This window comes from Choristoneura fumiferana, chromosome 6 (assembly GCF_025370935.1).
Source record: "Choristoneura fumiferana chromosome 6, NRCan_CFum_1, whole genome shotgun sequence".
NCBI lineage: Eukaryota > Metazoa > Arthropoda > Insecta > Lepidoptera > Tortricidae > Choristoneura > Choristoneura fumiferana.
The window spans coordinates 3261327-3273786 of NC_133477.1; the positions used below are offsets into that span (position 1 = coordinate 3261327).

General features: G+C 37.1%; 1 protein-coding gene across 2 annotated transcripts in view; it reads right to left on the reverse strand.

The window, feature by feature from the left end:
- Ggamma30A (guanine nucleotide-binding protein subunit gamma-e) overlaps window positions 1-12460 on the reverse strand; it is a 33381-nt gene that overhangs the window by 4820 nt on the left and 16101 nt on the right. For both annotated transcript variants that reach the window (XM_074088872.1, XM_074088874.1), the window contains exon 3: window positions 4745-4867. In XM_074088872.1, coding sequence (XP_073944973.1) covers window positions 4745-4857 — 113 coding nt within the window. In that variant the 5' untranslated portion in view covers window positions 4858-4867. The remainder of the gene's footprint in view (window positions 1-4744; window positions 4868-12460) is intronic.

Genomic DNA, 12460 nt, shown 5'->3' on the forward strand with positions numbered 1-12460 from the left:
AAATGTTACCGCTTCGAAGCAACTTTTAGCAATTTTCGTTTTAAGTTGTTGACAAAAACGGTACAATTGTGACAGGTTGCTATCGTGTCGCCTACGGTATTCCTTAACCTATATCCTCAGTCGCCTCTTACGACATCCACGGAAAGTTTCTGAGCAATGGAATTGAACAGCTATAGAAAAAATATTGCTCATGTTTTCTTGAGTGTGTTCTTTATGTTGAGTTCCCGAGGTTGAGGTCAAGGATAAACCCATTGTTGGGGAAACGAAACCACTCTTAGATTAGTTTCAAAGGTCAATGACTTATAAACGTGCTTAGACATGTCATCGACATAGATATTCTGATGTTCATTTCTTTAGTTAATCGGTCAACTCGGAATTCGACAAATACTTATTTTTTCTGTGTATTGTATTTTTAGTGTTATTTATTATTATATATATATTTTTTTAAGTTTTAACAAAAAAAAATTTAAGAACATTATAAACCTATAGAAAATACAATCATATCTAAGAGCTAATTATACTTATAATTAACTCTACTAGCGTACTTTTATATATTTTTATTTATAAAAAAGACCGCTCGAATCGTTCCTGGCGCAAAGGTGCCCAATAATTAATTTTAATATAAGTAATTCAGAACATTTTTAAAAACAAATAGGTCTTAATATGACATGTGTAATATATAAAAAAAAACAACTTAAATATACTTTTAACTTATGTCTTACGTATAATATATGTATTGCGCTACGTATAATATATGTACAGTCGAGTTCATAAACTTGTGAGCAAAATTTTCATCTAATATATTTTAACACAACTCTATTGTTAACGGCGTAGAAGCGTGTTCAAATATTTTTGATCAAATTTTTGCTCAAAATTTTATGAACTCGACTGTACGTATTGTACGTGTAATATATGCATTGTGTTACGTTTTTAGGGTTCCGTAGCCTAAATGGCAAAAACGGAACCTTATAGTTTCGCCATGTCTGTCTGTCTGTCCGTCCGCGGCTTTGCATAGGGACTATCAATGCTAGAAAGCTGTAATTTTGCACGAATATATATTTAAACTATGCCAACGAAATGGTACAAAAAAAATAAAAATAACTTTTTTTAGAGTACCTCCCATAGACGTAAATTGGGGATGATTTTTTTTCTCATCCAACCTTGTAGTGTGGGGTATCGTTGGATAGGTCTTTTAAAACCATTAGGGGTTTCTATATTTTGTTTGCAAAATATTCAACTTTAAAGTGCAAATTTTCATTAAAATCGAACGTCAACCGCTCTACAATCTACACCGGTGGGTAGAAAAATTTGAAAAAATTCAGTATGGTAGTAAGTATATCTAATTTACAAGGAAAACTATAACGGTTAAGTTTTCTTGAGAATTATTAGTAGTTTAAGAGTAAATAGCAGCCTAAGGTATAAAATATACCTAAACTTGGAATATTGCGTAAAATAGGAAATCCTTAGTTTTTTTCGTAATGGCTACGGAACCCTATTTCGGGCGTGTCCGACACGCTCTTGGCCGGTTTTTATTTTATCGTTCGATTACCTTTTTAGTGTAGCTTCTTGTTGCCACAGCAATGTCTTTCGAGTTACATCTCTTTATGTATTAAACAAAGTCGTGGTAGTTACCTACACCTTATTTATAACTCAAGAACGGCTGGACCAATTTTCATGATTTTTATGTATTTTATCTTTATGATTTTTATGTTTTTTGATTTGTCTTCGTCAGGAATAGGTTATTAAGAAACATTGGCAAATTTACGAAAAAATTAAATAAAAGAAACATTTTCCCATACCTACAAAATGTTCATGGGTTTCGTAACTGTCAAACATTTAATGTTCATCCCGTCGATATGGTAAACTCTCCCCTAAAGAACGTATTTAAATAAATTGGCCCGATAGATGGCGCTGTTAAGTTGTTGGTATGTTATCATAATTTTAATGAAGTATTTTTTCGGGCAGGACAACGTCTACCGATTCCGCTAGTACTTATTAAAAGGATGATTTTATGGGGTACAAACCTACTAAAAGTTAGGAGTTGAGACAGTTACAAGGCAATCCCTTCATGGCTAATTATAACTACTTATATAATCATGCTAATAGAATACATTGCGAACGTGTATCACTCACGTCTCCTGAGTTACGGGACAGAATGACATACACATAAATGTTGAGTGACCCATAAAATTTGATTACGTAGGCCTTTATCGTATTTCGTTCCAAAAATAAAGATCAAGACTGCTTTAAAATAGAAACGCAACTCATACTTTTACAGGGTTCCGTAGCCAAACTACCCAGCAAAATTGGACTGCAATTTTGTTCTATCCGTGTCTGTCTGTCCGTCTGTCACTTGTAAAGACTGACAATATTTGTGGGGCCATACATGAAGCTGACGAAGATTTTTTTTCTAATCAACCAAAACAACGAGTGGTACAATCACATCATTAGATAGGTTTAAAAATACTCGACAACGACATCAAAATCTACAGCGGACTTGTCAAAAATGTGACCAGAAAAAACTGAAACCATTGACTATTCAGGAAATTTATAAAATAAACCTAACGTAACTCATTCTCAACCAACTCAATGTTTGTTATGAAATATTTTCAGTTTCAGTGTCAGTTTTCATTTTTGAACATGAAACTACCGTGAGACTCACTCATATTAAATGATATTATAACGGATAACTCACGTCTTAAACCAAGTTTAGCTCGACATGTTTCGGGCTATTTCGTAGCGCTTCCTCTCTACTACTACGAAACTCTCTACTGTGTTTAGGGCTACGAAATAGCCCGAAACATGTCGAGCTAAACTCGGTTTAAGACGAGAGTTATCCGTTATAATATCATTTAATATGAGTTTTCATTTTTATTTAAGTTTACAGCTCTTTTGAGTTATTTCAAGCTAAAACCTAAACCCAAAACCTAAAATTGCTAAATGTGTATCCGAAGCGGTAACGTTTCGTGTGCTCTGCCTACCCCATTTGGGAATACAGGCGTGATGTTTTGTGTGTATGTTGCTTAGTATGGGACTAGGTCAATTGGTGTCAATTGTCCCATGATAGGTATTTATTTATATAAGTAGCTTATTCCATTCCTGATTTAACAAACAGACAAGGAATTATAAGAAAACACTGACAAGTTTCGGAAATGAGAACATAGCCCGTATTAGCAGAGTATTAAAATTGATAGAATACAGTAATATGTTTCAGCAGCTCTGTATATAGGTCATTACAGGTATTATATTTCTAGCTTGAGTGTACTATCGACTCAACTGATTCGTGTCGTCGGGGGGACGATTGTTACTCGTGTCCGCAGGAGAAACCCACCACAACCCTGCACGTGTCCCCTGGGTGGTGCTAAACGAGTGACAAACATTAAGGCGAGATACAAACAGGCAAAGATGGCAATATATACACAGGCAAAGATGGCGATAGATATGTTAATAAGCCTATTTTAAATGTATGCCATACGATTAAATAAATAAATTTGTGTCGTGACCCACTGTAGAACCTTTTCGTAGAAAAAGCCACAGTAACATCGCTTTGCTTGACGAGGGTATTTATTATGAAATTTACTGTGAGAACGTTCTACGGTGGGTCAGAAATCAAATGGTTTGACTGTACTTAAACATATAACACACATAATAACAATACATGTATACGGCTTGTTTGAAAAATTATTAACTGTCATTATTGTCCTTTACATTGATAATTTTATTTTTTATGGCCAAAACTAAATATGGTAAGAAAAAATAAATGTTAGTTGATTTTGATATCACAATGCACAGTAAGTAAACTGATTAATTTATCGTTGCTATCAGTTTAATTAATCATTTGGCAGTAATAAAGATAAGATAAACTATAAAATAAATACAGAACTTCCATTTAACCTGAACAGTGTGGTTGAAGAACCTAACATGACTAAAAATTACATTATTGAAAAGCCTTTTTGGTGATGGTGATGGTACTTCATCATTAGGTATAATAACATAATAAGGTTATATTTTTTAAACCCACGGTTTTTTGCGTCAATAAGATATTCAAAGTTATTTGTAAATAGGTAGGTATAAGAGAATGTTCAAACACGAGTGTAAGTAAGGAATATTAAAATAATAAAGTACTTATTAGTAAATATTATGTGTAAATAATTCTGTGGGTTGTGCGATAAAATGCGCTTTTTGCAAGTTACGAATAAATTTTAAATTATAATAATATGGTTTGTTATGATAGATTTAGATATTAAATACCTAGTAATAAAGAAGATAATAATAATAACTGTTCAAATAAAATAACAGAATCCTTGGCGAGATAAGTAACTGTTTCCAAATTAATTTCTTTAATTACAGCAAAATAATTTCAAACCTTAGTAATTGTATTTGTGGATGTCTGTGATTGGAAAGGAAATCATTGTCTATGGAATTTTGTAACGGAAGCCTTTCCTTCCGCACATAACCTAGAAGATACAATATCGTTAGAATTTTCACGAAAAAAAAACCTCTCCTGTTCTCGTGCGGCCGTAAAACACAAAAAAGCAACCGAGTAAAGCGACAAAACGCCTACACATCTCACTTAGCCCGATGCACGGGACAATAACTCGTACAGCATAGAAAAAAGCACCAAATTCGTATGCACAATTCACAGGGCACTCCCGGGCGAACGCTATCGCCCTAATTGCACACTTCACGTATGACGTCATCGCGGCGTTCGATTTTTAAATTAGGAATGGAATGTTTTACTCACGCAGCAATGCTTTTCGATAGCGGCCAGCGTTCCATGGAGGCCTGGTATTTCATGTTTTCAATCTGCTTTTTCAGTGCCTCTTTGTCCATGGCTGCGAGAATACTGGGGTCCATCGCGCAGAATCTGTGGTATAAAGCACGCACACATAAAAACGTGTAATGTATTAGAGTGAATGAGTAATGCTAGACAGAGACGGCGTAGTGTACATTCGCGTGCAAAACTGTCTAGAACAAAACACGCGCGCCATATTCCCAATAAAAAATAAAAATTGAAAATGGAGCTGTTTGTTTTCGGCCAGTATTTTTTCTAAATAAGGCAATTATGCATAGAATTTGTTTCTAAATTTGAATTGAACGTTATAAAGTTGCTACAAGATGAAGCTGCAATTGACTGTACGGGGTCTTTTATCTTGCTCCCACAATGAGGGGAGAACTAGAATTGAGTTTGTGTGAGTTATGCGCGCGCAGTACATTTAAGTTTCTATGACAACCCCTTTATACACACAAAAGTTGGCTTGCGCGAACTTAGTGCTGACTGGTGCGGCATTACAAATATGGACTTAAAATTAGTGTGGTTATGTTTGTAAATTGGGTGTGTAATGTGGTGTAAAATTAATGAATTAAAGCGTTATGCCCGATAGTTGTTGGTGTTTTGTGTCCATTATTCTTTGGCGGTTTTCCTACTAACTGACGTATGGGAAAATATGGCTGAACTATTGTACCCAAGATGTATTCTAAGAGCATATGGTTTAAGTATAGTGTGTACAGTGACATTCATATAGTGCTTTTTATAGCCTAAATTGGTTAAACTTATTTTGACTGACGTCTTGACTTTGAAAGTAATAAAGGTTTTCCTTCATATTTAGCTTTTCAAGGTTCTATGGTGGATTGGGTCAGGATGAGGAATCGGTTGGTCTTTGACTATCTGGAAATATAAAAAATGACCTATTTTTTCTCATATTTAGTTTGGAAGCTGATGATAATTGTTGATGTGTGTACGTCTGCACAGGCGGCACAGGCTTATCTCAGAATTAAAGGGCTTGAGCCGTAGTTCACACGCAGCCCTAGTGGGAGATAAGGATTTTTTTCAAATGTGATTTCACACTTTTATTCCGAAAAGACTCAAGATGCGAGCCCGCCATGAACCTACAATCCGCTGTTGAATGACCATAAATGTCGTAGTACCACTAAGGCTAACACGATTTTCACATAATAATATAGTAAAATGTATAACACAAAAAAGCCCATTAATAGCTTCGGGTCGAAAAAGATAACATTTCAATTTTTTTTTAATTAGTTTTTTGGTCTCGTCTCAACTCAAGGCAAATAAAAATTATTCGCAGTAGGTATGCAAAGTTTTGAGAATTTCAAAGGAACATAATTAGCTTATAGATACGGTAAAATGTGTGTTTAGTGTATTTTTAAATATAATTATTTTATTTTACAAACCCTTTTCTGAACGCCGAGACGACCGCCTTCAAAAACTGTTTAAATATGTCGAAGTGGCAAATTACTGGATTCAATATTTGCTTTTAGTACTTGTGCTTATTTAGCAACTTCACTCCGAAGTAAAATAAATCTGTAATGGAATGCTAATGGAAGATACTTAAGATAAATTACAAATCCTAGTCAGCAGCCACAAATCACGAAAAGAGCGGTGGCGTAGCTATCGTAGGGCCATGTGGTGCAGTGCACCAGGGCCCTGGAGCTCAATGGGCCCTCTAACTTAAACTTTGAAAAGAGAGGAGCATAAAAGAAAAAGAGAGGAAAAAATACTTGTGAGCAGGCTCGAGCCTCGAGCCTCGAGCCTGCTAGGGATAAGTTCAGCTCAGTTTATCCTCTTCTTATTCCTTTCTATAGGTTCGAAGGTCAATATAAGTTCAAGCTGTGTACGTGGAAAGAGGGGGTGAGGCCCAATGAGGGCTATCGTTTTTTGTCTCACTAGATGGCGCACTGTTGCGTGAGGTTTTTGAAGTATGGCTGGTATGGCTTTCAAAGTTTGTTATTACGGGCGTGAAAACAAAGTTTAGATTAAATCATATTTAATACACCTTAAACCGTACCATAAAATATCGAGCATGCCACAGTGTTGCATAGTCCCCGTTTTGTTCGGAAAAAGGGAGACAAAGGTTTCGGAAGACAAAACTGTCTCAAAACACAGACATTCATTGCCCGGAACGCATATTTGCCATAATTAATTTCAGATATTGCAATATGACAATATTATTCTAATTATAAATAAACCCACGTAGCTCACCCAAAAAACTATGAGATTTGACATTTCGGAGACCTCACGCTACACTAGCGCCTCTAGTGGCGAATTCATACGCGATAGCCCTCATTCTTTCTCTATGCACCGGGGCCCTTGTCCACCTAGCTACGCCACTGGAAAAGAGATGCCATGTGCGGTTTTCTCTGTCAAACATATGACACGCCCCATTGGTCATCGTAAACCAAAGTCGTAAACGTTTAATTATGTGTCTGTGTGTGTGTGAAAAAAACCCGACATTGTCATTGCCAACTTCAATATCTCAAAAATAGCTGAACCATTCTAATAAAACAGCTAAGAACCACCGCAAGAAAACTCGATATACGGGTGCGTTTCCATCAGAGATGTGCGATGATACGATGCGAGGAATGTGTTCATCATGAATCAACAGAAACGTATTATTAACCTATTCTCGCTCAGCGCAGCTCTAGTGGAAATAGGTAGTCCTGGAATTTTAAATCACTAACTTTATATCACGATTTAAATTTCACAATTGACTGTACTTCTCATTGAAATCATGAAATTTGGCCAAAAGTATGGCTTCACAACACAATTAAAGGGCTACCCGGCGGAATTCGCTGTTTTTACGTAGCTTTAAGTATGTTTGAACGTTGTATAAACAATAAAGTTCCGTAGACAATATTTTAGCTTTATATAGAACTAAAAAAAACCTCGTCACATGAAAATGTATATATGCCAACAAAGTGGTACAATAAAAATAAAAAAAATCATTTTTTAGTGTACCGCCCATAGATGTAAAGTGGGGAGATTTTTTTTCTCATCCAATCTTGTAGTGTCGAGTATCGTTGAATAGGTCTTTTAAAACCATTACGGGGTTTTTAAAACAATTTTTCGATTCAGTGATTTGTTTGCAAAATATTCAACCTTTAAAGTGCAAATTTTCATTAAAATCGAGCGTCCCTCCCCTCTAAAATCTAAACTGATCGGTGGAAATATTTGAAAAAATTCAGGATGGTAGTAAGTATATCAAACTTACAAGGAAAACTATAACGGTTAAGTTTTCTGGAGAATTATTACTCGTAGTAGTTTAAGAGTAAACAGCAGCCTAAGGTATAAAATATACCTAAACTTGGAATATTCCTTCCAAAATACGAAATCCTTAGAAAAATATTACTTAATTTTTTCGTAATGGCTACGGAACCCTTATTTCGGGCGTGTCCGACACCCTCTTGGCCGATGTTTTTCTCGCTCCGGCACCTAAAGAGAAGCTCCGGCCGTGAAGAGAGCGTACTTTGGGACGACCGAGTGGACGTAGGCCGGTTGGTGGTCCCAGGTACCGCTGGACGGAGGAGGTCATGAAAGACCTTTTGAAACTCGAGGTCGAAAGCTGGCAAGAGTTGGCTCAAGATCGCAAAGCGTGGCGTAATCTGGTGTGGAGGCCAAGACTCATTTTGGGTCACTGCGCCGTGGTAGTAAGTAAGTTTTCTCGCTTGAAGACCTATACAGAATCCTCAGTGCGCGAGTCTGTAACTTTTTGTTTTGGCCCTGACTTTTATTAAAGCCATGTCCGATTTGGGATTTTCTTTTAAACCGACTTCAAAAAAAGGAAAGTACCTATGAATATTTTTTTATATAAGTTCTTCATAATTCTAGACAATGGTCGAAAGATAACGTCCGAGCATCTTGACTCGCCCTATTGTCCCTTTTACGTCGACAAAACACTGCCTATTGTTCTACTGAATAAAATAATTTATTTCCAACTCCATTGTACTTTTAATTTCGAGATTTTCTTTCTATGAATACAACATGGAATAAATGTATTCCTTCTACCTACAAACTAGTACTATGCAGGTGGTAGGACCTTGTGCAAGGTCCGCCCGGATTGCTACCGCCATCTTGTTCGCTAATCCTGCCGTCAAGCAGCAGTGCTTGCACTGTTGTGTTTCGGCGTGGAGAGTAAGGCAGCCGGTAAAATTACTTGCACTTGAGGTATCCCATCTTTGGCCCCTAGGTAGGTCGTGACTCGCCGTCAAAAGGTGTCACTGTGACTTTTCACACAAGAACAACGGTACAAAATCATATACGTTCCTACTGTTCCTAGCGCCAAGCTCTGCGCTCTAAGCTGTTACTCAACTGTGTGGAGTGCTGTGACAGTCCTAAGCCTGTAAAAGTGTGAAGGTTATTTTGGACCAATTACTTGTGTGTGACAAATAACGGTCATAATAGCACCGCGACAATATCATAATATGGTGATATGAGTAACAGGCGTGACATAGTCACGTTGAAATTAACAGTGTGACAAAAAAGTTAATTACAGGACCGTGACGTGTCACAAATATCATGCAGTGACACGAGTAACAGGCGTGACAAAGTCACGATGACTTTTCACTGTGACTTTTTTGGAACGGGATCGTCAGTCACTGATATCAAAATGTAACAACTTTTCCCCGGGACATTATAAGTGTTCATTAAAAACATAGCAAACAATTCAACGGAGAGAAAGAGAGAGATAAAACATTTATTTACACATATTAATAGTAAGTGTATTCTGCCCTAGATGGCTAACAATACACGATTCATACAAATGGTCGCATACATACGCGTACGTGTTCTGATTAGCAACAACTGTGTACATTCAACTGGCATATTAAGTTAATCGGACCTGCATATTCTTTTGATTATGATCATAAAATACTACTTGTTCCCCGTAGTTAACCTCACATAACCAGCACTGTAGTAGGTAGTGGTAGGTAGTAGTTGGTAGGGGTCAAATTATTTCCTAACTTTATTAGTTTCTAGTGCTTTGCCGGCCACTGCAGCGGCGCGCTCGCTTCGCTCGCTCGGCTCGCGCGTTTTGTTACAATTGCCAGATTTTCAGTTCTTTGTGACGTCTTAGTAGAAGAACTTCATTGTTATTTCCTTACATAGCTAAATCTCAAAAGTTAGGACCTCATGGACTAAGGGTCCAGACACCGAACAAGACAAAATCATATTCGGTGCCTAGACACTTTTTCATATACTATTGCTTTTTCAGCTTGTGATATGTCATCATAGTGGAAATGTCATCATCAGACCAACACACACGAGAGGCCGTATTGCCTTAAGGTAGACTTCCGAGTAGAGCGACTCCGGCGTCACTAACGCAGCGACAGTAACGCGGCGATAGAGAGATAGTATTATTCAGTACGGAAACGTATGAACTAACGTTCGTTCGTTCGTCGGTGACAGTGACGTCAGTCTACCTTAAAGTACTCGGAAGTCTACCTTAAAGTTTCTAACGCTCGCGATCGCAATCAAATGACAGTTTTTGTATGCGAAATCTGTCATATGATTGCGATTACGATTACGTCAGAAACTTAACGCAATACGGCCTCAGGTTACATAAATTCCCGAAATCTTCAGTGTTCTAAAAAAACCTAATGTTTCGCCCGTCTAAGATAGATACAGGCTATCAGGATGACTGATAATTAAATTTATAAAATCAAAAAACCCGACTGCCTTAAAAACTAAGGAAGAAAATAAGTCTTGTGGTCTAGAACTCTGTCAAGAAGCTCATTTAAGGTTCAACAGTCGGGACCCATTACCAAGATTTTTTTGAGCTGGTTACGATTTGAATGGGTCCCGACTGTTGAACCTTAAATGAGCTTCTTGACAGAGTTCTAGACCACTAGACTTATTTTCTTCCTTTTAGTTTTTAAGGCAGTCGGGTTTTTGATTTTTAAATTTAATGTTTTTTATTTTATACTTTTTTGATATTTCTGTGAAAATAGTAGATTTAAAGTATTATAACCCATATATTTAGAATGGGCTAATTATTAGCTTTCATTTGATTCCCATATTGTTACAATACAAAATATTGTTTTTATTCCTTCGCCATATTTTTTTTCACAGACGCCATATTAAATATTATATACCCTATGTCACTTCGACAGTTATGACGAATCCAATGATACCTCATATGTTACAATCCGTCCAGCCGTTTAGGCTGCAGCGAGGACCAAAGAAATGGACATACATACCCACATACATACATACATACTTACATACATACATACGCTCGAAAAACATAACCCTCCTTCGGGCAGTCGGGTAAAACAGGCAAATTTTAACGCAAGCTTTCAGGAGTAAGGTTGGCTAGGAGATTATGCACCTGTCAAAGTACAGTCACCTAATCTCAGGATCGCTACGCCTCTCTTCAGTGTTCCTTACTTGGCCGTGCAATGATTTATTAATGAAAATCCTACTAAACATACCTACGAGTACCAATATTCATCATCATCATCATCTCAGCCTATTTACGTCCCACTACTGGTCACAGGCCTCCTCTCAGAATTATAGGGCTTGGGCCGTAGTTCCCACGCGGGCCCAGCGCGGATTGGGAACTTCACACATACCATTGAATTACTTCGCAGGTTTCCTCACGATGTTTTTCTTCATCGTAAAGATCGTGTTAAATTTCAAATGTAATTTCGCACATGGATATAGAAAAACTCAGAGGTGCGGGCCGGGGTTTGAACCCACGAACCTCTGTTTGGGAGGCGCGGCTTCCACAGTTTCGGTAAGTACTAATATTAGAAGTGTGAAAGTTTCTGAGAAGGTACAGTCGAGTTCATAAGCTTGTGAGCGAAAATTTGATCAAAAATATCTGAACACGACTCTATTGTTAACGGCGTTATTCAGAAGCGCGTTCAGATATTTTTGATCAAATTTTTGCTCACAAGTTTATGAACTCGACTGTACAATCTCTGGTATGTGTGTGTATGTTTATTTCTCCTTCACGCTGAAATGGCTGAGCATATTTGAATGAAATTTGTTAGTCTTCTGCTACGTGTGACGCCGCGGGTAATCGCTAGTATGTATAATATATCCATGCTACATTTTAAGTGATTTTGATAATTAAAAGTGGGGTAAATTCGTCTTGCAAAACTTTAAGACCAAGTTAAAAAGTTTTTTAATAAAAAGTAAGCATACAAGGACCTTCAGAAAACAATCCTGAAAAATACTTTCGAAATATTTGTAATAAAAGAAAACCACCAAATTCAAACGAGGCCGTAAGAAGAAGAAAACTGGAAAGTAATGTCAAAAACTGTTCAGTCCTAATTAAATTTTTATTGTTTCTCTCATCAAAGCCGACATCTCCTGTTGTGATAAAACCACAATGGCTCATAAAAGATTTTTTCCCATTCTTTGTTTTCTTTATTACACTTACATTGCTTTTGATTGGATAATAGAATTTCTTTGGCATTCACGGTTAAATTGTTGTAAAGTTTCGCAATTTCTTCTCATATTTTAATTCATCATCCCAGCCTATATACGTCCCACTGCTGGGCACAGGCCTCCTCTCAGAACAAGAGGGCTTGGGCTATAGTTCCCACGCGGGCCCAGTGCGGATTGGGAACTTCACACGCACCATTGAATTGCTTCGTAGGTTTGAGCAGGTTTCCTCACGATGTTTTCCTTCACCGCTAAGCTCGTGGTAAATTTCAA